The sequence below is a fragment of the Anguilla rostrata genome, chromosome 11 (assembly GCF_018555375.3).
Source record: "Anguilla rostrata isolate EN2019 chromosome 11, ASM1855537v3, whole genome shotgun sequence".
NCBI lineage: Eukaryota > Metazoa > Chordata > Actinopteri > Anguilliformes > Anguillidae > Anguilla > Anguilla rostrata.
Window position 1 is genome coordinate 6,523,954 of NC_057943.1, and position 27,052 is coordinate 6,551,005.

General features: G+C 49.7%; 1 protein-coding gene across 1 annotated transcript in view; it reads right to left on the reverse strand.

Annotated features, from left to right (window-relative positions):
* LOC135235342 (agrin-like) overlaps positions 1-27,052 on the reverse strand; it is a 334,070-nt gene that overhangs the window by 179,159 nt on the left and 127,859 nt on the right. Inside the window, exon 4 of the mRNA XM_064300761.1 lies at positions 11,973-12,188. Within this exon, the coding sequence (XP_064156831.1) occupies positions 11,973-12,188 (216 nt within the window). The remainder of the gene's footprint in view (positions 1-11,972; positions 12,189-27,052) is intronic.

The window sequence follows — 27,052 nt, forward strand, 5'->3', positions numbered from 1 at the left end:
AATTCAATTCAATTTAATTTAATTCAATTTTTTTTGTATGACGCTTTTTACAGAGAACTGTCACTAAGACGCTCTGCAGAGAAGCAAGGCAGGAGACAGAGCACACAGAGCAAACAGAGCAAACACCAGGCCTGAACCCCCAAATAGCAATTACATAAGGCAAAGTGTAGTAAAGGGCAGTGAAGTGTAGTAAAGCGCAGTGAAGTGTAGTAAAGTGTAGTAAAATGTAGTAAAGTGTAGTAAAGTCTAGCAGACCACGCTTGGCTGACCCAGCGCCCAACGGCGTGACCGTAACACATGACCAGAGCTGCCTGCTCCCACAAACATTCAGGCATTCAGCTTCTGCACTGAACACCAGCTCTGACAGACGGCCCATTCACCGAGCTCAGTCACGCTACACTGTCATCTCAGTGCAGCCCAGAGAGCTCCTAGCCAAAAAAAAGCTCACCCTCATTCCTAATCTGAACAGAAGAAACCTGCACTTCTCCAGGAGGAATTTCATTTTATTTATGTTTATTTTATATTCTGAACACATCTTGCAGGCCCCTAAGCTCGGTTTAATCTGTTATAAATGAGAAAAGGGCGGGAACTTTCAAACAGGGCTTAATGTTTCACGGTAACGTTTGCTTCCTGAGTGATCTGCACCGTACAGATACGTGATTATTATGATTATTTCAGTGATAAATATTTATGAAGGCATTAAAAAAAAAAAAAAAACCCCACTTGGGCCAAGAGTGCAGGGGATGCAAATCTTTCCAAGATGGCCGTGCTTGCGTTACATCCTTCCCCTATTCTGGCGACACTCATCTACAGCTATTACGCCCTCTGTTCTTCTCGCTTTTTCTTCTTTCTTCTTTCAGGGAATTTGAATATTAATCCACCCCTCCCTCCCCCTCCTCTTTGCATGTCATTTGTTGTTTTTGAAGTCTGAATCCCTATTTGAGAGTATCTCCACATTTCTTCGAAGACGCCACTCTCTTTGTCGTTCGCAGAATTTGCGAGCGCACACGTGTACAAAAAAACCCCACCGCTGATGCAAATGAGATTCCGGGGAAGATCAGGGGAGGTTTCTGATCAAAGCTCGCTTATCCCTGGCATATGAAATGGGCTTTTCCCCCCAAATCTTGACACATTTCAGCTGCACAAGACAAATTTACAATTTAACCCTTTCCTCTCACAGATATGCATTTGAGTTATTCCCCCACCCCCCCACCCTCCCCAAGAGAAAATCTACAACGAGTCTTAAGCCAAGCCACCAGCTATTCTTAGGCACGCTCCAATATATCAAGATTTATTATTAAAAGAGAATACCTCTCCTGTTTGCAGCACACTATTCCATTCGACGCCACTCAAATTGCAAGTGCGGTACACAATGCACATTATAAAGCATAAACAAATACTGAAAGATCACCCTTTCGTACATACTGTACATATATAACACATTAACAAGTAGGTTATGAGTCACCCTGTGTAGCCTGCAAGCTCCTAAAGAGACAGCATATGCTGGGTTTACACTTGTATTGCATTATCTCTGATAGGCTGAAGGATGTGAAAAGGATGAATGGTCATATATACTGAACTTATGTGAAATGTTCAGGCCACACTAAAAATGGCAGAACACCGTCTGAATGTTAATACTAGTAAAAATGACAAGAGTAAGCATATCAACAAATAAAAAGATAGGGGGGGGGTCACAGTGATTTTTCTCCTTTGTGAACCCCTGCGGCGATCCTCCTCCGGGGGTATTTGCCTCAGACCGCACCTCCTTCCCCCACCCGCCGCGAGGGAGAATAACCGCCACCGTGAAATTACACGCGCGAGTCCCACAGCCGCAACCGGCGCCAGAACCCAGGCAGTCCAGGCAGCCCGGCACGGCCATGCGCGACGGTAAACAGAATTACCCTCACACTTCCTGAACCCCCTTTTTTTTCTCCCATTTTTCTCCGAATTTTCTCCACAATTTTAGTCGTTATACCAATTCCCCCTTGTGGACCAGCCACAGTCCTGGTCGATGCGCTATCCTTCTGTCGGTCTGGGGAGGGTGTAGACTACCACATGCCTCCTCCGATATATGTGGAGTCGCCAGCCAGCTGCTTCTTTTCACCTGACAGCGAGGAATTTTTACTGGGAGAGCGTAACGCGCGCGGAGGTTCACGCTATCTCCCCCAGATCCCCTCCCTGCTGAACAGGCACCCCGACCAACCAGTAGGAGTCGCTAATGCAACGATCGGGACTCACACCCTCACCGGCTTCCCCACCCGCGAACACTGCCAACTGTGTACGCAGGAACGTCTGACCGAGCCGGAAGTACCGCTGCCGGGGACTGAGCCCTCCTGAACCCGTTTAATAGCAGTACGAGGGCTTCTTCTTCTTCTTCTCATTCTTCTTCTTTTTCCTTCTTCTTTTGTTGTGGCGAGCTGACAGGCAGCAGGGAGAGAGGGGAGAGAGGGGGGCTTTGAATCGAATGCTAAGCGGCCGGCCAGGACAGAACGCACTCTCCGCCGTGGCATTAGAGGAGATAGGCCGTGCCCCCCCTCAGACTCAGACAAGGAGGCAAATTGCCCGGAAGAATGCGACCGGCATTAACAAGCCCAGAAACCCCGGCTCCAGGGAACCGTGCGGCTGCCAGATCGACCGCACATTTTTATGATTTTTTATTTATATTCTTTCATTTACAAAATTCTTTATTTATTTCTTGTCTGAAATGTAAAAAAAAAGAAAAAAAAAAAGAAGGTATTAGTCACTACGTTTTAAATTAAGGTTGCTTTTTTTGCAGCCAATTAAGTTTTCTCCTTGAACGGGGTCTCTTACAGCACACGGAGGTGTATGACAAAGTTAAGATTTTAATGAGAAGTACAGAAGCGTGGTGGTGGTGGCGGGGGGGGGGGGTGCTAATGTATCGGAGACATAATTATGTCAGCTGTACCCTGCAGCACTAAAGGGGGCTGAATGACACCCGGGAACTTTCTCTTCCGTGCCAAAAAATAAAAAATAAAAAAATGATGGCGATAGTGCCAAGAGAAGGATAAATATGGCCGAAGTGCTCCTGCACCCTCCAGCCCCAACCGCTCCTGCAACCCCCGCTTCCACCCTTCGATCTGTAGTTTTCCTTTAAGGAGATGGATCGCAAACATGCAGAGTGATTATGCACAGCGTTCTTAACGAAACTGTTCTGACGCTGATGTAACAAACAACGCTGCTCGTAATTGAAAGCAGTGGAGTTCTAGAACCAACTGACGGAGTTCTAGAACACTGACTTAGAATGTTGAGAAGAGAAAAAAAAACCCTCCAGAAAAAACTTGCTCTTCAAAGTGGCCTGATGCCTAATTTGAGCAGGGATATCTGTCAGGGACCGGCATTGGGCCCCTGGCTGTGGCTGGCGTCCGAAGCAGCTCAGCGGGCAGGGATAATGAGGGGGGGGAGTGTGTGGGCGGGATGCAGGCTCCTCATTCTGAGACAGGACAGAGGACGGAGAGAGCAGAGCAGTAATTTGATGTAGCTCTTTTTTTTGTTGGTCCCCAGTCCAATCGCTACTAAGCAAGGGGCTGCTCGGGTAGGTGCCATTCAGGTGGCAATCCCAGAATCCTCCGCTCTCTCAGGCCCCGCGGCTCTGTTTGACGCGTGTGGTGGGGGGCCCCTGTTTGGAGGAGCGCGGCTGGGGGCGGCCGCTGTCTCCACCCTTTTATCCTCCCATCATCCTCAATTTTCCCCACAACGCCAGAATGAGCTCTGATGGAACTCTAATGGAGGCCAGTAGTGAAATGAAGTGCACTCCTATTTTTTCGAGAGCCTTTCGAGGCTACGGCTTCTAGCGTTCGCGACGGCAGCGGGGCGCGGTTTGTAATGTTCCCGAGAACAGAGCCTTTTGCCCGCCATTAACCGCCGGGCGAGGGGGGTCCACAGAGGGCGAGGCGCTCTTTTTCGGGGAGGTGAACGGACTACTGATGTAACCACGGAAACTTTGGAACGCCGAGAGCAGGACAGGACTACCAACTGACTGGATCTGCCAAGGTGTGAAACAAGGATCTGATGGTATATACAAACAGGGCTCCTTTGCCCCGCCCCCCCTCCCCACTCTCCAGGTATACACAAACAGGGCTCCCCCACCCCTCCACGCCCCGCTCTCCAGGTAAAGTCAAACAGGGCTCCTCCCCCCCCCTGCTCTTGGGGTATACACAAACAGGGCTCCCCCCAAATATCTGGTATACACAAACAGGGCCTCTCCCCCCCCCCCCCCCCCCTGCTCTCCAGTCACAGCCACCCGGCCACAGCAGCACCCAGCCACAGCAGCCCAAAGGCTGACAAGACGCACACCCAGCATCCTCGGGCTCATGAAGACGACCGCGTCCGCTGAAGCTTAAAACCTAAGCGCAGCTACTGCTGAGCCAGTAAAAACACAGAGAGCACTGCTGATGCTGATGGCATGAAAAATAATGGGGTGATTAAACACTATTTTACCCACCATTAGATGTAACGGGTAAGTGATCAATGAGGGAGAGGAAACCCACAGGAGATGCAAACGGATGGCGCGCCCGCACACGAGCAAATTAATGAATGTGCTTACAGTTGAGTTACCCTGATAAGGCAGCGGTGTCTTAAATAACACTATGGAAAAGGCAAAAAAAACTAAACTAAAACTACTGCTTCCAGTACTACTGCTACCACTACACTATTACTGCTTACTACTACTACTACTAATAATAATAATAATAATAATAATAATAATAATAATAACAATGACAATGAAACCATCTCACACCCATTCTTCCAACTAGAAGACATTTCTGGACATATATATAATAATTCAAATTCTTCACCATTTCAATAATTAAAGGCACACTATGTAGGATTTTCAGTCTTGCTGTGGTCTGTGTTCACAATCAAAGAAGCCTCTGCCTACATCCTCGACCCAGCCCACAGAACTCCCGTTTTATAATTTAAATCTGTTTTTTTTCTTTCTTTATATCTCCACTTTTTCAATAGCTGTCACTGTCGAGGAAAAGTAATCCCAAGGCTGACTCTGGTTTTTGAAAGAGCTCAACTTGTCGTTTCACTTCGCTGTGCCTGAGCTTCTTCACCTCTGCATTCACCTCCGTTTCACTTCTTCAACCGCAGCAGCTAGCTCTGTAGCAAACCCCACCCCCCCCCTCGTGGAAAAAGAGCTCCACGTCTGTTAATATATTTTCTCATATTTCTCTTGATAATATTATCAAGGTAAAAAAAATACTGCCTCGCATTTAAACCATTTAAAGTGCAACGGTGTGCCTATCCTAGCTTAGTTACAATGCCACTACTGGAAATAATGAGGACGGAGTGTAGCACAGTGGGTAAGGAACTGGGCTTGTAACCGAAAGGTCACAGGTTCGATTCCCGGGTAAGGACACTGCCGTTGTACCCTTGAGCAAGGTACTTAACCGAAAATTGCTTCAGTATATATCCAGCTGTATAAATGGATACAATGTAAAATGCTATGTAAAAAGTTGTGTAAGTCGCTCTGGATAAGAGCGTCTGCTAAATGCCTGTAATGTAATGTGATGTAGTTAAATTGCTATTAGTTCATCGGCTTTTAATTTTCACTGCCGCCTCTGTTGATGCCAGAAACGGTAAGTGCAGCATGAACTGCAGTCCACACAAGATATATATGCAAAAAAATATACATATATATATATATATTATTATTTTTTTTGTTTTTTTGTTTGTTTGATATTTGATTTCTTTAAAGGAACCGAAAAAATAAGGGCTCTTAGATGCTGTGAATTTAGACGGTGTCTAACTGTCCTTTCTGGGTGAGTCACTGCATGCGTAGGCCGTGTACGGCGGTACTACGCAGGCGAGCCTGGAGAGCCGGAGGAAGTTCTGAAATATGAAACAGGACGAGACCGTATTTCAGTTTTAAACCTATCGGAGAAGCGTAGTAGCTAACAGACTTACGGCTCTCTGTCTCTCTCAGACGTCCACGGTCGCACGCGAGCGCACACATCGGCAGACTCGCCGCAGACTAGAAACGAGCCGTGTCTGTTCGACAAGGCGGGGATTTAATATTTCAGCGGGGTTTTTTTTTTTTCGATAAGCAACTTCCTCCTGGAAATATTTTTTCGCTAGCTAGACTGAGAAGGGGGAAGGTGGGGAGATAGCAAAACACAATAAGCCCGCGAACAAATAAATCATAAACTGGAAGAGTCGGAAAGGGAAGCCGAAATCCACGGGGGAATCCTCCACACACACCCGCTACACACACATATACAAGATATATGAAGACTACATCTCAGATTACCTCCCTCCATTCTTATTGTGCTGCTTATTTCAGAGTGAGCAATAAGCTGGCTGTATAGAGACCATGGATGTGCATGGGGGGGGGGGGGGGGGGGGCGGGCAGGGAGACTCGTCCCCCTCAACTTTGGGAAAACATCAAATGTCACCCCTCCCCCCAATATTATCACGGTGTACTGGGCGGTACTGTTACTGTTCTCCTCTACATAAAAATCCATAAAAATCCATTTAAATACAAATAACTCAAACAAAGACGTTTTTTGGTTTGTTGTTGAAATTCAAATGAAATGAGGCAGTCGTATGGGCTTGATAGGCACAGACCGCCTGCAGTCCCCCCCCCCCCCTCCTTCCACACTAGAAGAGAAACAGGTTTTTTTTTAGGACGAGGGACTCCATGCACCGCAGAGGGTCAGAATAATTTTGTGTCCATCACCGAAAAAGCTGGCCCCCGCTTTGTTACCGACTCAGCACCCCACCGCAGTGCATTAACCTGATAGACAGGAGGAGGAACATAATAGCTGTGGAATATTGGCCTGTGATTACACAAAAGTGCCGGGAGGGGGAAAGGGGGGGGAGGTGTAGAGGGGAAGAGGATGATGAAAGACAGAAGGGAGGGGGAGGGGGGGTGGTGCAGGGGTAGGAACAGCCTCAAAAGGAGGCTTCAACTTTCCTAAATTTCCTCCCTGTTATCCAAAAAGATTTTTTTTTTTAATTCATAGTGAGCATTAAATGGAAGCAACAGTGGACATGTTCCATGTTTCTAATTCACGTATGAGATGCCCACTTATTGACTACAGCCCTCGGTCCACAGCCGACAGTTCGGCTGTACAGCACCTCCCCAGCACCCCTTAAAAAAAGATTTAAACAGAAAGAAGCGGCGAAACGGTTGCTCGATTGTAAATCTCCTTCTACCTCCTGTCCGCCTGTCCCCAGTCCTGGATCCCCAGTGTTCACGCGACTAATATCCAGCATCGCCCCGGCCATTCATTGGCAGTTATTATCTGCCTCACACTACTGTAACAACACGATCACGTCTTTTTTTTGTTTAGATTTTATTCATGGTTTGTGTGCGTCAGCGCGATGCGTGACCTCTATGCCCTTCCCATTGTCCCCGCCGCCTGCACTTCCATGTCACACCGAAACACAAAATGGACGACCGTCTCCCTATTGCCCGCGTGGAAATTTTATTATCATTGTGTTTGGAAGCGTAGCGGACGGAAAAGGAAATAACAATGCATTATTCTAGCAATAAACTGCATAAATACATGAGTAAGAAGTCGTAAAGGGCGGCTCCTGTATGGCATTATACACTGCGGACGATGTAACGGTTTTTTTTCCCAGAATTCCCAGGGCCGCGCTAACTGTTATCGCCGCTGAGCAGTCAGGGTGACAGGCCCGGGGTGAGGTGAGCAGAACCGGGGGAGGGGTTGTTTAACAACAAGTATCAGTGCTGCGTGGAGAATTAGACTGAGAATGGGATGGTGGGGAGGGAGGGGGGGGGCAAAAGCCTGATTCAGGCCGAGTTGGGAGGGGTCGGGGGGGGGGGGGGGCTACGGGTGTGTGAGGGTTTTCTAGGATGTGGGCTTGCTGGGTGAGCAGCTCATTTATTTACGAACCTCGCCCCCACCCTCCCTCCCTCCCTCCCTCCCTTCTCCATAACATTTCCCACAGTCCTTTGAGGCAAGATTATGTGATTAAATCACTGTTTTTATACTGGTTCCCCTTGGGGCACTTCAGATATGGATGGATGGATGGATGGATGGATGGCGGGATAAATAATTTGCCAGCAATAGAGGGGGGGGGTGGACTGCCATTTGTTTTAATGGATGGGTCTGGCTGACAGGGCTGGGTTTTTTAGGAGGAGAGAGAAGGGTGAGGGCTCTGGTACGGGGGCCTGGATAAGCTCCAGGAACACGGGCAACAATCGTACAGAGAGAGAGAGAGAGAGAGAGAGAGAGAGAGAGAGAGAGAGAGAGGAGAGAGGAGAGAGAGAGAGAGAGAGAGAGAGAGAGAGAGAGAGAGAGAGGGAGAGAGAGAGAGAGAGAGAGGAGAGAGCCCGTGTACATACCGCTCCGTGTCACCTGACCACGCTGCTGACTAACAGCCTGTCGGCGGGAGAAATCGCCCCCGCGCGGCGGCGCAGAGTTAGCTCTCGCGTCATGTCCCCCCCTCCCCCCCCCCCCCCCACAGAGACGCGCGATGCCCTGCTCGCAGGCTAGCTCTCACGCTAACGGGAACATCGTGGCTCCTGTCCCCTACGCCGCCTGTCAGCGTCTCCCCTACAAAACAAGCCATTAGCAGCGTAGCGCTGTTTGCACTGGTGTTAAAGTCTATTATCAATCTCTCAGAGATGTCCCTCAGATCTGGGCCCGTAGCGCTGGGGGAAAAACGTCTCCATGTGTGCACTTTTATCCTCTCACAGGAGCGGAGGACGAAGGGGAGTGCATCCTGAAATGAACTATCCCCGCACATGGGAAGGGGGTAGGATTGGTTTAAGGGCGGTTAAAAGGTCAGGGCTGTAAACATTTGAGTTCAGGTGCACTTCCTGGGTTGGCTATCGCTGTTGTGTCCTCGAGCGACGTACAGCGCCTGTCCCAAAACGCACTTCCCGGCTGTAAAATTCCATTCCACGAGTACACGTGCGCAAACGCCAGCCCCCGCAAATGAATAATAATAATAATAATAATGCCTTCTGGAAAGCCTGGCCCAGTCACCGCAGGTCCGTCAGCTCCCGTTCCCCCGCGTTCCCGCCAGACGGAGAAACTCACGTTTTATTTTGACAGCGGGGGGGCTCACCGCGCCAGGGGGGGGGGGGGGGGGGGATCAGAACCGCTCTGCGGCCGTCACCGGAAAAAATAATAAAATAATAATAATAAAAAGAAGCGACCCGGGCTTCCGCGCTCAGCGAGCTCGCCGCCGCAGTGCATTAACCTGACAGCCGGGGAGGCGGAATACTACCGCTCCGGAGTGCCGGTGTGCGATTACAGAGAGAGAGAGAGAGAGAGAGAGAGGGGGGGGATGGGTATGAGAGCGGAGGCGACAGAGAGCCACGCGCCGTCCATACAAAAAAAACTCCGGGCGAATCGCAGACCGCTGGCTGGCTGGCGCTGACCATGGAGTACGACGTGTGATGAAGTTTAACATTCAAGATGGTTTATGAGGCCCTTAATGGGTCCCTCAGTACTGAATAGCATCTGCATCTGTCCTCCAATATCGCTAACAGTGGGCTTCCGTGAGAAATGGACTCTCTCCAGCCGCACTTCTGCTGCCGTGAGAATCGGGAGGAAAAAACTTGTCTCCTTTCACACCGATTTCTCTCTCGCAAACGTTGCCAAGGCTCGGCTCGGGAACGAGGAGCGCGGTGGCCTAGTTACGGGCGGAGAGGCACAGCCAGCTTCAAAGCGTCCGCTGCAAATTGCTCTGCCTTCGCCAATTTACTGAGAAAATGGGGGGGGGTGGGGGGGGGAGAACACTTTCTCAGCCTCTGTCATGGCCTAAGAAGTATTCCTTTAATGCCACCGGGTATGAAGCAGCGGGGGGCGGGGTGGGGGGGGGGGTGTCCATCACTCCGGCCAGGTGCGCTGGCCCTCAGGTAAACGACGCGGAGATGAAAAAGGCCCTTAATGGAGGAGCGCGGAAGCGCCTGACCCTGTCCACGGCCGCTCGCCCGATCGATCTCCGCCATCGATTTTCCCCCGCCGGGCCGGGAGGCCTGGGCCACGGCGGTGTGGGGTGGGGGGGGGGGGGTGGGGGTCACGTGTGCCGACCGCAGACATTCCGCCAGACCAAAGCGTGGGGGGGAGGAGCTCCGAAAACGCCGCTCTCCCAGCAGCTGGTCGCACCGATTGCTCTGCTCCAAGTTCAATATTGTGAGAGAGCGTGTGTGCTCTCCCCCTCACTGATCTGTTTAAATCAGCCAGCGCCCCCCACCCCCTGCCCCCCACCCACCCACCCACCCCCTGCCTCCTGCCCGCTGCTCAACCGAATCCTGGCACGGGCCGCCTCATTCCTCCCCCCCCCCCCCCCCTCCCTCCTTCGGGGCGCCGCCGGGGCACTTCAAACAAACGGTCCTTTTAATTCTGGCGTTATCGGGGCTATTATCCCAGCGCAGCCCGCTGAGCAGGCGCGGATACCGGCGACCCCCCGCCTCGCGCCGCCCCCCCCGGGCTTAACCACGCAAAAAACACCCGGGGCCGTCTGCCCTCCCGCCCGGTCCCGCCCACTACGCTACGCTATCCGAGCGCGCGCGAGAGAGAGTCACCAAAAACGCCGCTCCCTTAAGCCTCCCAAAAGCTTGCAGCACTTCACATTTACAGCCAATCAGCGTTCGCTCCATAAAGCCCTTTTTTTTCTGTACGGTCTGACCTGGAGACTGGCTGAATGACTCTGTGCTGGAGCAGCGAATCCAGGGCCGGCCCTAGGAGTTTGGTGGCCCTATAATATCTTCTTGGATTACTGTTAAGCAATTCTCTGTTGTCATCATACCTATTCACGATGGAGAGTAACGAATACGAATAAGTTATTTCCTTAGATAAACACTGGATCGTGTGGGCCCCCCTCGTGGTCGTGTGCCCCCCCCCCCTAGCGATTGTGGCCCTAAACAACTGCATAGAGCGTTTATGCCACAGGCTCAGGCCCTGAGCGAATCTGCCTAAGAGATGGCGCTGTACTGCAGATTCTGCAGCTCGTCCCATGCGTATGACGACATGAACACATCACCCTCTCATCTGCGATTCAGCTGGCCGGGGCGGGTTCGGCCTCCGCTGTGCTGAGCTGATGGGAAGTGCAGTCAGTGGAAACCACGCTCTCAGAAATAAAGGCACGGCGAAGGAACATCATTGTTCTTTAAGGAACAAACGAGCCCAGAAAGGTACGATTATGTTCTTTTGGTGTATTTAATAAGCACCTTTTTTTAAAAGCAAAAAAGGTACAAATGCACTATCAAACCCATGGCCAGGGGTACAATTTTACGTACGTATATAGAGAACCATCCCAGTGACAAGCCTTGTACCTTTCTGGCCCTTTTCTCGAACCCTTTATTCTGAGAGAGCAGCCTTTCCGGGAGGGTTCGAGTGCTCCTCACGAGAAACGGCCAGAGCCTTGGGAGGAGAAAGATGCTGGCAGCAATGAACGAGCACCATAGCAACACAGACGTGGGACAGAAGAGGAAGACGAGGACCTTTTTTTCGAGTTATCGCAAATATAGAACGCATTTATCCTTCAGACGAATGCAGGCGTTGGTTAGCGACATGTTTTCGTTGAAAGTTCTCATAATTAGGAGAGTGCTCGTGAACACAGCACTCTCTGGCAAGGTCTACCATCACAGCCTACGGTAAGAGGCACGCGCAGGCCAACAACTAATGGCCAATCACATATCACTGTGGTGAGTGCAGAAAAGCACGGTGACACGTGTGTGAGCTTGTGATTGGCAGTCACTTTCAAAAAGCCAAAATGGATTACCCTGGATGTGTGTGTGCATGCACATGTGTGTGCGTGTTTGTGTGTGCGTGTGCGTGTGTGTACGTGTGTGTGTGTGCACGTATGCGTATGTGCACGTTCGTGTGTGCGCGCACATGCTTGTGTGTGTATGTGAGTGCCTGCGTGTGAGTGTGTACAGTATGTATGCACATGCATATGTGTGTGTGTGTGTGTGTGTGTGACAGAGAGGACAGTGTTGCATGCTGGGAGGTATGCGTACTCACCGCAGGGCCCCTTGCGCACCACCCTCAGGCGCCGCTGCGTGACGCACTGGGCCTTCTCCAGCTCGCACTCGTTGGAGTAGGTGGAGTCGTCGGAGCCGCACACGGGGGCCACCATGGAGGGGCAGGCCGTCTTCTTGCACACGCACGCGCCCCGGGAGGGGTCCCCGGGGGCCCGCTCGCACACCGCCCCGAAGCCGCACAGCATCCCGCGGCAGCCTGTCGAGGAGCACAGTCACAGGGAGGAGTTAGCATGGCGCTCTGCGTTAGCATGTTGAGTGCTGCGCTCTAGCTATCGTGCACTCTGCGTTAGCAGTGCTCACTCTAGTGCGTTCTAGTGCGCTGCTGGCGTTACTGTCGCCTCTGCAGTATCCATGGTCGCTCTGCGTTAGCATGTCGCTCTGCATTAGCGTCGCTCTGCGTTAGCGTCGCTCTGCGTTAGCATGTCGCTCTGCGTTAGCGTCGCTCTGCGTTAGCGTCGCTCTGTCGTTCATGCTTAGTCGCTCTGCGTTACATCGCTCGCGTCATTGCTTTATACGTCGCTTCTGCACTTAGCATGCGCTCTGCTCCTCGCTCTGCGTTACCGTCGCCTAGTCGTTCCAGTCGCTCTGCGTTCCGTCGCTCTGCGTTAGCGTGCATGTGTCGCTTCCGCTCTGCGTTACGTCGCTCTGCTTGCAGTGTCAGTCGCTCTGCATGTGCACTGTCGCTCTGCGTTACCGCTCGCTCTGTGCCGCTTCCACGCTCGCTCGTGCTTGCGTTAGCGTCGCTCTGCGTTAGCATCGCTCTGCGTCAGTGTCGCTCTGCTTTCCATCGCTCTGCGTTAGCGTCGCCGCGCTCGCACGTGGTGCCGCGTGCCAGGGATACGCACCACCGACACTTCCTCGGTGCCGGTACGTGACTGCCACATCCTGACACTCGGCTTCGGCACCCTGCGGTGTCACTTATTTCTGCCACCCTTCGCTGATTCATGGATCCATGAATTGAGGCGTGTGAATGAATGGAGTCGGGCAAAAGAGAGCTGCTGTATCAACCTTTTCTTTTCTTTCTTTCTTTCAAAAAAAAATGCTCTTTTTTTAACCTCTCTCTTTTGTACCCTGCTCCAGCTTTAAATCGTTAAGGTGTGAGGTCACAAACACGTGATTAGAACGTTCTTAGCCGAACATTCCAATGCTGATGTCACAATCACTTAGGATTTAGAAGAGAAAAAAAAAAAAAAACATTCCAAACCTAATCTCCAAAGGGTTAAGCTGAAGAGCGTGTTTCACACAAAGCTGGTATCTGATCCCCGCAGACCCCCGGTGAGTAATTCAATGCCGTTTTTTGAGTTTCAGGGCCCGCTTAATCACTCTCTCTGTGTGACACAGAGAAGGCAGGCTGTGCACCAGACGGGAGGCATTATGCTAAGCGCAGCAGTTTCAGTCTGCCCTAGGCGAAGGCAGCTGACAGGTATCCTGTGTTTCAGTCTTTATTTTTTTTTAAAAACAAAAAGAACGCAGGGTTCAGGGTCCCGTGGCACGCGCAGGAAATGAGGAAACTCCGTCGTATCCTGCGCGGCGTCAATAACGCAGCACCGTCGCTCTTCTGGCGGGCGCTTCCGAGCTCGTACCTGCCGCAGGAACTGACAGCGAACTCAGCCTCAGCCCTTTTCATCCGCGAGCTCATCGCCGCGGAGACAGGAGACAACCGCTTTTCAAACGCGCGTTTGGTAAAAAAAATAAATAAATAAAAATAAAAATGGGACGCGGCTGTCAACGAGATTCTGAAACAAAGAACCAAAAACCCATGCAGAAGCTAACAGCCGTGGAAAAGGCTCAGCTCACACGAGCAGATTAACTCATTTAACTGTCTGAACACGACACGCTAAGCACAGGTTGCTAACAAAGCAGACCCCATTACAACTTGGTCACGGCCAACACAATAATGATCCTTCGGGCATGTATTTTGTTTGTGTGTTTGCTTTTTGCTCTCACATAAAAAAAAAATATTCTGAAACTGCAATTAGTATGGTACGTAGATACGGCAATGACATGCTCAGAAGGGACACCAGCGACGTGATTAGAATGGTCTTAACCGAACACGGCTGATGTAAGCGCTGATGTCACATTCGCTACTGGTAACCGAAAGAAACAGAGTTCTAGAACACTGGCTCAGAATTTTGAAAAAAAAAAAACATTCCGTACAACCCACTCTTCAAAGGGCTGAGAGCGCAATCCCGCTGGTCGAAGTACAACAGCGCCATGTGTGCCGCACAGCCTGTTCGCTCTCCCAACACGCGATCCCAAACGCCAGGAGCGTTTATGTGAGCTGAGCTCCCAGCATCTTCAGCAAGACTGCACACGGTCACTGCTCCATCTCACATGGCTTGAGTAACGTCCTTCAGCATGACACTACGCATCTACACTCACTGGCAAAGTGCTTGTTTTTGGGGGGGTGGGGGGGGCGGAATCTAAGGCCTAGTGTTCCAACAGAACACTGCCAGAACTTCTAAAGCCAACCGACACAACGAACAGCCGCGGCGTTAGCGTCCCTCGCATTAGCACCTGAAGCCCGTTAGCCGCGGGAGAGAAGGGGGGGGGGGGGGGCGCTCCAGCGGTAAGTGGATTTCTTGGGGCTCCTCTGCGCATTGGCGCTGAAAGATAGCGCCGCTAATCCGAGGGGGCTTACCGTGAGCCAGGAGCCCGTGGCGGAACCGAAACTCGGGCTCCGCGCAGCTCTCCGACAGACAGACCGGACGCGTCGAACGCGCCTCGCCCATCGCACCGTCGGTTAAAGCTACTTCTGCCTCTTCATGGTGGGCGGAACAGTGAGGCGGATGTGGATTATGGAGAATGGAGAAGAATTGGGCACGATGAACCCAAAATAGCAAAGCTTGCCCAGCCCCCGTCTCTCTGGGGACACCTGTATTATGCTGACTGGCATTCAGCCCGTCCCATATTATGTTATCGAATATGCATCTACATGTCATCATGATTTATGAACGTGAACACCGACACTGACGTGAACATTGACCGACTGACCGCGTTGGTCATTACATTACATTACATTTATTTGGCAGACGCTTTTATCCAAAGCGACGTACAAAAAGTGCATTCCGTGGTCATAGACGACTGCTAAACACAGGTTCAGTAAGGTTCAATACTTATTTTGTACAGCTAGTTCTAGCCAAGAACACAGTTTAGTTCACACAGTGAACGCTATTCAGACCTAACCTCTGCAAAGCCAACTAGGCAGAAGAGTGGGGTCATTCAATCCCCCCTGTACATTTTAGTAAGCACTAAGCAGATGTCCCTTTCAGAATTTAGGTCTCAAATGCAATTTTGCCTTTCAATCAATCCGGGGTACACAGTATACTGCATGAAGCCCCACTTGTGGCCTACTCCATTAACAGCACAGTAAGATGCAGTGAACAGCCGCTGTAACGTTGTAAAAAAAACATCAAAACACTGATGTTCGCCAAAAGCAAAATGCCACTTATTTTGAGGCTTGAGGAAGCTGCCCTGGGTTCACTCGTGATGAAGACCAGGTACGTTGCAATACTCAATACAGCCGTACATCCTCAGTTCGCTCATAGAGAGAGAGGTGTGCCCCTTCTACAGAAAGGGAAGGAAAGAAGGAGGAGAAGAGATGACTAAATCAGAGTTAAATCCGCCACCGAAAACACAAGCCAAGACTGGCTCTCAAACAAAGACGAGATAAAGCACAATAAACCTCCACTTGTTACACCACAGAGAGGCCCTATCACAGTGTAGCGTGCACAGCAGAGAAGCCACTTCTATCTACACTCCCTCGTTCTCGTTCCCCAGTGGGGTTACACTGCTGGTCTAAATACTTCTGGTCCTCTACTTCCACCGAACAATCAGCGGCTATGCTATAGTACTATAGCAATGCAGATCCAGCATTAGGTCTGGAAATAAACACCATACGCGATTTGTATGCATACAGCTGTGAGTGAAAGAAGTAGCTTGAGACACAGTCGTATCTATAACTCTCTGATTGGCAGACAGTAATGAGTGAGACAGCTGTTGCAGTAACTATGTATTATGGTTAGCAGTAGCAATTTGTACTGGAGTCGGCTAACTTACTTCCCTCTCTACAACAACGCAAAAAAAACCTTCGTATATTCAATACCGCCACACAGATTAATATATTCATAGACTGTATGCAGCAGGAGACTGAATACATTCATGCATTTATGCATCTCAAAGTATTGTAAAGGAATACCGGGTACCGGATGTAAATATTTAAATACAATTCACATTGAATTGAAATGACGGCATTTTGAAGTCAACAGATAAAAAAAAAAGGTGTCCCCAGTGTTTTGCATCAGCTCGTCAACACCTTTTTCCTCCCTCATTGTGCTGCCAGATGCTCGGCAACAAAACAGACACAAATTACACGACATCGCACACGACGGCCTAATTGATGGGTAGAGATACACAGAACGTTTCCTTGACTTCAAACCTTCAGCGCATGCAGCTTTTTCCCCCCCTTCTATTTCTAGACTCAGCTGCGTTTTGGGATTAGCTGAGCGTGTCTATCTCGGCGAAAATTATTGCTTTTAGGAATTATTTGTTCAGAAACATTTCCTTCCAGCGCGAAGTCTTTTTGGTCTTGAGTACATAACTCAAAATAGGAACATTTCAGCTTTGTCGTTTGATTACAGAGTCAAAGCAGAACGCATCTAAAATATGCATTCTACACTATGGTGCAGTGCATATTGTTTAGCTCCCTCTACTAGTCTAGTAGTTAACCACTGAAAAACACGGAATGAGTAGAATTTTATAAAGAATCTGGTGCAAAAACAAAAACCGGGACAATGCTGCAAAAGAGATATTAAATTATTACTATGCCTGCACTAATAATGTAAATTCATAATTAAAATGTGCAGCGAGTGTTGTAGCGAATCAGACTGCTGAGAAATACGGGATGTCCCGAGTTCTTAGAAACTGTGCCTTTGTACAGCCCTCATGAAAGCAACGCGCAACAGCTGGGCTCATTCCCAGCCAATCACAGCTGTGCACTGGGGGAAGACGAAGCCACCGCTGTCCATGGTCCTGAAACTTTTTTTTTTTTCTTTCCCAGGACATTGAAGGAAAATTTGACAGCAGCTTAAGAGGGCTGGTCTCCTCAGCGTCCACAGCGATTGTTGCCGTGACTTACAGTAAATTTCTCCAATCGGAGCATGGCTAACTAATTAATGAAATTAGGTGTTTCATCTGACCCCGATGATGACCCCGTATCCAGTTCTTCCTGGTCAGACGGCTGCATCACAGATGCTCTCGTTTTCAGCTTTCGCAAATGAATCATCCGTCGTCTTGCAGCGCCTTATCAAGACGGACACAGTGTGTACTTTCCACGACAAAGAAGTGCGAGCACATCCAGAAGAATTTTTTTTTTTTTTTTTTTTTTTTTAAACAGCATTTACCGTCCTCCATTTCAAAGCTGGTTATCAGGGAGGGGAATAAACGAAGGCGGGCCCTGATTGCACCCGGCACAATGTGCAGACAGCAGAAGAGGCGAGCCGTCCATTTTCTCATTTCTGCGTGTAAAGGCCCCATCAATTCGCCTCCTCCTCACTGAACACGCCGAGCCGAGAGAAGGTCTTGGCCCCTGGCTCAGACCAGCCTGAACTTATTTACTGGCACGGAAAAAAATTAATAAATAAAAAATATTTCAGCTAAAACACGCCCACACAGTCAGTGCATGGGGGAAAAGAAAAAGATCTGCAATAGAGCAGAAAGATGAGAGGGAAAAAATAATAATAATAAAAATATTTTAAAAAACTGCCCAAAATATCGGAAGCGTGCGACTGCCAAAACGTCATTTCGAGCCTCTTTGCCTTCCACGGTCACGGTGGTTTCATCCATTTCTGGAGACAAAAAAAAAGGAAAGAAAGAAAAAAAATGAAAGAAAAAAAACTGTCAGTGATCAGAGGGGTGGACTCGGGTGGGTGGACCGGCGGCGTCGTCTTCCAAGAAACATAATAAAAACTTTGTCACCACATAATTTGGAAGGAAGGAGGATTAAAAAAAAATAAATGAAAGGACGGAGAGGGAGAGAGAGAGAGAGAGAGATAGAGAATGAACTCTGGAGTGTGTGGGAGAAATGTAGCCATCTTCTCGTCTCTTCTCTTCCCGTCTCTCGGACGCTTAAATAACGAAACGGAAGCGCGTCGCCGGGGCCCCGCAGGATTAATAATGGAGACGCGAGCAGCAGGGGCCCCCGATTCTGTCACCCTTCATCTTCGGCACAAAGGGGAAGGCAGACGAGCCACGAAAAGATCACAACTTCCTGAAATATACATGAATAAATCACCCGCCAGCGACGCTACGCTACGCTACGAGATTCAATTATTCAGGCCGGTCCGGAGAGCCGCTGGTTTGTGCCGGAGTGCTCTTCCTTCCCTCTCTCACCTTCATCCCTCGCTCACTTCCGCTATCTCTCTTCCAGAACATGTGTTTCTTCCCTCTCTCCCAGGGCTCTCCTCACCCACGGAGCCCTTGGCATTCCGGAAGCTTCCACCGCAGGGCTCTCAGCCCTGCCGGGCTCCCATTGGCCTGTTCTTCAGCCGATGGGCCATTTCCGAGCGCTCCTCACATGCAGCGTGTTCTTAAAAGACCAGGCGTGTGTTCTCGTGCTGTCACACGGCTGGCCAGTCTGTCTGTCTGTCTGTCTGTCTGTCTGTCTGTCTGTGCATGTATCTGTCTGCCTGTCTTCCCGTCTGTCTGTCTGTCTCTTTGTCTATATGTCTGTCTGTCTGTGCGTGTATCTGCCTGCGTGTCTGCCTGTCTGTCTAGTGGACGGAGTGTGGCACAGTGAGTAAGGAACTGGGCTTGTAACCGAAAGGTCGCGGGTTCAATTCCCGGGTAGGGCACTGCCGTTGTACCCTTGAGCAAGGTACTTAACCGAAATTGCTTCAGTATATATCCAGCTGTATAAAATGGATACAATGTAAAATGCTATGTAAAAGTTGTGTAAGTCGCTCTGGATAAGAGCGTCTGCTAAATGCCTGTAATGTAATGTAATGTAATGTCTGTATATGTGCCTGTCTGTCTGTGCATGTATCTGCCTGCCTGTCTGTCTGTCTGTCTGTCTGTCTGTCTCTCTTTCTGCTTGTCTGTCTGTCTGTCTGTCTGTCCGTCCGTCTCTCCTGCTCTACTCGGCTGCTCTCCATCAGCACACATTAAATGGAAGGGGAGGAGAAACCAGGCAGGAGAAACTATCTTTGCAGCGTTAGGGAAGAGTGCTGAAGATAAGAGAGACTCATTTTCACCCTGAGAGCTGCGGTGCTCGTCTGTGTGTGTGTGTGTGTGTGTGTGTGTGTGTGTGTCTGCAAGTCTGTCTGTGTGGTGTGTGCGTGGATGTATAAGTGAGTCTGTGTGTAGACTGTATGTGTGTGTGTGTACGTACATGCATGCATGCATTTGGTGGGGGCGGGGGTGTCTTTTAACTCTTTAATAATGCAGCTCTGGGACTCTGGGGTCTTTCCTGGACTGGGCCCAAGCCACAAACAGATGGCCCTGTTCTGGACTCTCAGGAATACTCTCCGGCTTAAAAGCTTTCTGTGCTCACTGTTTGACTTTCTGTGTGTTCCTGAAAATCAGGGTTTAACAGCTTCTTACTGCAAACGTTATCACAGTTCATGAGGCAGTAAACTTATTGGAGGCTTAATAAGTTTAATAAATGGACCTAAATTATTAATCGATGACACGGTCACAAATGGGTGGACGCTGCGCTTTTGTCTGAGGTACAAAAATAGACTGCGTTCCAGCCGGGTTATAAACAAGGGTATGATACATGCATTTGTCTAAAACTGACCACCGTTCAAATTAAAATGAATAGATTCAATAGATACTCGCCTTCCCCACTGCTCAAGATTGGTCCCAGAGCTCATTAAAAACACTGCCGTTCACACCGAATGAAACTGATAATTATTTTCTGGGTGTAGCTTTTTAAATTTTCTCAGTTAATATCACTGAAGCGGCTTTTTGATGTCGCACATGAAAGTACGCGGCAAGTTAGCAGGCGTCGTTAAGTCATTAATTAACATTTCCGTCACTGCTTTGAACACTGCGACACGGCCGGCGACGTCACTCTCGGTCCGCGCGCCGTCAATCTCCCGTCTGACGGAGGGAAAGCACGAGCGGAGGCCCAGGTCCCAGAGGAGCAGGTCGACTCCACGCGATGAGACCGCGCGATGAGACCGCGCGATGAGGCCGCGCGATGAGACCGCGCGATGAGACCTGCTGCATCGAACCATGCGCAGCAGAACGTTCGATGAGCAGCTGAGAGACCCTGATGATGAACGTGCTGAGATCTGAGCGATGAGACCAGCTGCATGACCCGCTGATGAGACCTGCGCATGAGACCACGATGAGACCACCGATGAGACGCGATGAACTCGGCGATGAGACCACGCGATGAGACTTAGCGATGAGACCGCGCGATGAGACCGCGCGATGAGGCCGCGCGATGAGACCGCGCGATGAGACCGCGCGACGAGACCGTGCGATGAGACCGCGCGATGAGACCGCGCGATGAGACCACGCGATGAGACCGCGCGATGAGACCGCGCGATGAGACCGCGCGATGAGACTACGTTTGCTGGCAACTCGAAACCAAAATGAACAGCAAGGCTGCCGCATTCGCAGATATCCCCGGTTTCCGAGCCGACTCTGACAAGCGCTAGATTTGTTGCAAACAGGCAATCAGTAAAAAAAAAATTTTTTTTTTTTACATTTAAATCTCACTGATGATGAAAAGTTGCTGGATTTGAGCAAAAATAAGCTCCAAGCTGGCAATGCCCCCACCCCCCTCTTCACCTGCTCAGGCCTCAGACAGTAACACTGAGGCCAAAACTCTGTGGCACGAGAGCCCAGGTTTATGCACCAGAGACACAGCCGAGCCAGACCTCATCCGTCTCTCTCCACCCTCTGGATCAACCCCCCGTGACCCATGAAAGCTTCCATAGATCCCTCCATTTTCTCTCCGTCTGCCCCTCCTCTTCCCCCCCCCCCCCTCCCCGGGGTCCTTTTCCCCCCCGGGTTGGTGTACAGAGACAGAAACAGTCTCCCTCCGAAGAACTAGCATAGGCGAAATAACACCCCCCTGAAAACCCTCAAATGCTTTCTGACGTTTTCCAAACTGCGTTCTCCTACATTTCATTCCTGCTCTCCATATAATACTAAAAGGAAGAGGTTAAAAGGCAGCGTATTACAGGGATTATTTTTGTAATCGTAACAAGCTCTAGTTGGTCAATCAAGCACATCGTTGGTTCGATAGGAAGTCCATGAGTTGTCATTCACTTCAGTGAGCGTGACAGAACAGACACAACCGGTCCATGTAAAATCAGAAGTAATAAACTAATAAATGTTCTTGCATCAGCAACAGGCATATTATGGCTCCCCGTGTACTTTGCAGAATGAATCACTATGAACACAGAGGGGGCGAAGCTGTCCTCTGTCAATTCCATTACAGTCAGAGCAACTCAGCACGAGTGCTTTAAGAAACGTGTACACTGGATAAATTAATGCACACCAAAACTAAAATTCAATTTAACGCTGACAGTGGAAAAAAGATCTACATAACAAAGCTGGTGTTAAATTGAAATTTTTTACTGTGATAACACCTTTTCACATTCATTTTTCTCCACCTATTATACTGTACGCGTAGCTTGGCAGGTGTTCCACAAATATTTACAGACATACACACAATCACCAGCCCCCCCCCCACCCCCTGACAAACACACACACACACACACACACAAACAGCACTCACTTAAACAGAAAAAGCAATTTCATTCCCAGCTTTCTCCATAGCTAAAAATATATTGGAATAGCACTGATTTGATTGCATTCAGGCCAAATTCACACTTTCCTCCAGACACACACACACATACACACACACACACACACACACACAGAGAAAGAAAAATAATAGTAAATTGTACGGCATACATGCAGATCCAATTGTGATCGAATGTGAGTGAAATGGCGGGATTTCAATCTACGACCTCGGTTGAGAGAAAATGGCCCCCGATGACACCAATTTCCCTCCGGGCCAGCAGGCGTACGCGCGCGCAGGAGGCGCGAAGGGTTAATACAATCCCCCCCTCAATGGAAATGCGCCTCCCCAGCTCTCCCGCCATTAAACGGGCCCCATTAGCCGCCAAAAGCCCAAGATCTGCAGGGCCGGGCGTTTTACAGACCCCAGCGGTCCGGCCAACGGCCATTAAAGTGCAGCAGCGTGTGAGGAGGCGAAGATAATCACTGCAGCGCGACATGAAAGAGTGTGTGTGGGGGGTGTGTGTGAGGGTGTGTGTGGGGGGTGTGTGGTGTGTGTGTGTGTGATGTGGTGTGTGTGTGTGTGGTGTGTGTGTGTGTGTGTGTGTGTGTGTGTGTGTGTGTGTGTGTAGTGTGTGTGTGTGGTGTGATGTGTGTGTGTGTGTGTGTGGTGTGAGTGAGTGTGTGTGTGTGGTGTGTGTGTGGGGTGTGTGTGTGTCTGTGTGTGTGTGTGGGGTGTGTGTGGTGTGTGTGTGCGTGTGGTGGTGTGTGCGTGGTGTGTGTGTGTGTGTGTGTGTGTGGGTGTGCGTGTGTGTGTGTGTGTGTGTGGGGGGGGTGTGCTGGGTCTGAGATTTTGACATCCAGGACGTGGTCAGTGTGTATTGCCATACTTTTTCCCTTGAAAAAGCCTTATTAAAAATGTTTTTATTAGACCTTGGGCAATAATATAAAACTTCTTAAGAACAGTATAATGGGGAACCTTTAAAAAGCCTCCATACAGACCCTCGTGCCTACAGCACAGCGTCTCTCCCCGATCCAGGGCATCCAGGGCATCTGTGGACGGGGGACACTCAATTCCCAGGCAGGTTTTTCTCCTCCACGCAGGGAGCAGATGGAGAAATAGCCTCCCGCAGCAGCAGTTACACTATCAATTTACTCCTTTCAGGCCGGAGGGAACGCCCCAGCGACCCCCCCGCCAGCAGCCCCGCCCCAAAAGGGCCCGGCGGGTGGGCCGAACCCCTCTCTCTGAGAATACCTGCCTCTCGTCTACGCAGCACCGCAGCCCCGCTCCACCGCCCCCCCAGCCCCGCTCTCATCCGGCCGGAAGCTTCCGCCCTGACACTTTCTGGACAGCGCGCAAAAAAAAAAAACGTGTTTCCTTTTCATATTCTCTGCGCAACAGAGCGCTTTAAATAAGGCTCAGGCAGACAAGGAAACGAAGGCAGAATGTGGTGTTTGTGCTGGATAAGACTGCAGTGCCTCCTTCCGGCACAGACTCCTAAGAAGTCCGATACCCGGCGAACGTTTTTTAACACACCTACAGGGTGCGTTTTGCAGTGACAGCACACGCCCCGTCACACACCCAAACGATCGCTCCCCACCGGCCCCCCCGCAAATCCAGGACCCCCTCTCCAAACACCATTCAGATTTATAAATGAGGGCCCCCCCCCCCCTCTTTGACCTACGCCAGATGGAACGTTCTGGAAGGCTGAAGTTGACATTTTGAGGGCCTGAGCGCATTTATTTCCTTATCAGGGCCGATGTGGGCCAATATAAATATCACGGTTCAGCAGAAAGGTTAAACGACATGCCAACGGTTCTCTCAGCAGACCCAAAAAAACCCAGGCAGCTGCAACAATCATGCAAGCCACTGACAATCGCTTTACGGGTTGCTATAGTAATATGGTATTATTATTGCCCAACCATCTATTTTACAACGATAATAGGGCGCTTGGATGCAGCCTGGCCCACAAAATGGCTTGTATCTCACGCAGGCAGGCATGGAACAGTACATGGAACAATATATATGGACATACATAGAACAGTACATATGGACATACACGGAACAGTATATATGGACATGCATTGAGCAGTAAAATATATAATATAGCATACATGAGAGGTGGTAAGCTCAAAGAGTAAAAGACTGACCATGTATTGCTCCACCACCATGCACTAAACCAGCTGACTCTAATTAGCATAACTCTTCAGCATGATAGGAGACGTAATTATTGTAATCAGCTGGTTTAGTGCATGTTGGTGGAGCAAATACATGGTCAGTCTTTTTACTCTTTGAAGCCGGGTTACCCACCTCTGCATACATGGAACAGTATACTGTATATAGACATACATGGAACAGTATGGACATACATGGAACAGGATCTATAGACACACATGGAACAGGATATATGGACACACATTGAACAGGATAGATGGACATACATGGAATAGTATACTGTATATAGACATACATGGAACAGTATGGACATACATGGAACAGGATATATAGACACACATGGAACAGGATAGATGGACATACATGGAACAGTCACTGTACATATAAGCAGACAGTGCTCAAGTTCACGGTTTGACCAGGTATTCCTCCTCACACCACAGAACAGCAGGAGTCACATTCATCCAAGAATAATAAGTTACTCAGGAAAGAGAGAGAGAGAGAACATCATATCTTCATATTCCTCTCCTCACTGGAGCCTGGCTTTGCAGCCAGGGGAGAACTCAGAGCTGGAGCTGGAGAGACACACACTGTGACCGTAATGACAGAAATAGAGCCTATTCTTCCAAATGGTGCACCCAGCTCCTTTCTGTGCATTCATCCTGTTCCAGCACAGAAATGTGACGCGTGGCACAGGGTTAGAGACAGTACCTCTACCAAGTCCCCCCCCGCCCCCACCCCCCCCCCCCCCCCCCAGTCCTACCATCCATTCACCCTCTCGCCTCAACACTTCGCCCAGAGTGCAATTATGAAAAATTAAACAAACCGGTGCCTGATTGAGCAAACATATTTATGCGAAGCGACCGGCGAGGGAGCGATGCATCATGAGATTAATGAGATATGCGCATTACACCCTCGTGCGAACGCGTTTCCCGCGGAGATCGAATCTATAGCGCGGAGCGTCTAATTCAGGGGTTTTACGCGATGATGTCGAAGAACGACGCGCTGGCCCGTTTTCATGAAGAGCGCACTGCCCCCCTTTTTTTCGGCACGCTCGATGATTAATGGCCTTTAAAAAGCGTATGAATATCTGACGGTGGAGAAACTTCCCCCGTAATAAATGCTAATGGTTATATGAAAAGCGGTGCCTTACGGATGACTCCGAGAATACAGGCACTTCAATTATGAGCTCTTAAAGATACTCTCTCTCTCTCTCCTTCTCCCTCTCTCTCCTCTCTCTCTCTCTCTCTCTCTCCTCCTCCCTCTCCCTCTCTCTCTCTCTCTCTCTCTGCTCTCTCTCTCTCTCTCTCTCTCTGTCTCTCTCTCTCTCTCTCTCTCCTCTCTCTCCTCCTCTCCCTCTCTCTCTCTCTCTCTCTCCCTCTCTCTCTCTCTCTCTCTCTCTCTCCGCAGCAGCAGGACCAGCAGCGGTCCCCGGGGTCGTGAGTGTGCAGGAGCTTCTGCTTTATTTGCCACGCTGCATGTGTGAGGGATGACAGATCAGCGTGGCAGACCAAATTATCTCCCTCCCTCCCTCTGTATCTGTCTCTCTCCTTCCCTCCCTTTTCTCTCTCCCTCTCTCTCTCTCCCCTCTCTGTCCCTCCCTCTCTCCCCTCTCTCTCTCCTCTCTTGTGCTCCCTATCTCCCTCTCTCTCTCTCCCTATCTCCTCTCCTCTCTCTCCTCCCTCCCTCCTGTCACTCTCCATCCTCTCCCTCTCTCCCAATCTCCCTCCCTCTCTCCTCTCGCTATTATCCTCCCTCTCTCCTCTCTCTCTCTCCTCTCCCTCCTCTCGCTCCCTCTCTCTCCCCCTCCCTCTCTCTCGCACTCTCAGTTTCCGTCCCTCTCCTCTTCTGTCTCCATTCCTATCGCTCTCTTCCTCTCTCTATTTCCCTCTCCCACTCTTTCTCTCTGTCTCCCATTCACTTTATCTCCCTCTTCCTCCCTTTCTCTTCCTCTCTCTATCCCCCCCCCCCTCTCTAATTCAGACGGCTTTATTGGCATGAACGGAAATCAACCACAGTTGCCAAAGCAACACAATATGCAATACACCAATAAACACAAATCTCTCTCCCTGCCCTTCGCACGTAGCAGGTGCATGTAACCTGTGCCTCTGCCCCCGCCCCCCTGTGGATCGGTGAAGGCAGCTGAATTTGGACCGCAGCTTTGGGGCCGGGGCCACGGGGGGTCAGGCCTACCCCACTCCGTCCCGGGCCCCGTTCCGGGACGAGGAAGGGTCAGCGCGGATCGTTGGAGCGAGCGGGCGGTCTGGGGTGGGGTGGAGGTTGCCATGACAACCGGCCCGGGGGGGTCCTCTCCTGGCTCGAGCCACAGGCCTCATCTGTGCCCCCCCCCCCGACACGGTGGTTTAGGGGGGGGAGGAGGGGCCCGGTTCAGCATGAGGTCACATCCGAAACGCAATACGCACGCACACATTTTTCTGTCACCTCAAATGCTTTTATTTATTTTTTTGGGAAATGGCTCAATGACTTATTAAGCAGCTCAAAGAAAACTTTAAATAGATACTGTCTCTTTTTTTATATACCAGCATGTGGGGAAAATTAATCCATGAGCCACTTGTGATGAGAGAAACTATATTAAAAATAAAAAAAATAAATAAGCATTTTTATAATTATACAAGTATTCTTGAATGCTTATGTCGTACCATATGGTGAGTTTGTAAATTAGTATGTTTGACTCCAGATGTCTTCCATAAGCTCGTTTTAACTGATAAATATTAATACACCTCTTTACCTGTGTGCAGGCATGTGTGGTTTGTACATAAAGTATTCGCAAAAGGTCAAATAACTGTCGTAATTATAGACCAAAATGAATCACAGCAGCAGGTGAAGTACAAGGCAATACAAACGACACAGAGATTATAATATCATTAGGATAATAATGGATATTTGCGTGTCTGCGTAAAGTGGTTCCTGGTTTTTTTTCCACATGCTGTGACGTGATTGGCTGCTGCGGGGAATGCTGTCCATCTCAGGCTTCACTTTGCGATACGCAGCTATTGTTTAGCAACCTTTTAATTTAGCTTTTAAACGATTCCTCGTTACACACAGCACAGTAGGCTGAAAGGAAAAAGAAAAAAAGAAAAAAAAATAGAAGTACTGAAGCCGGTACA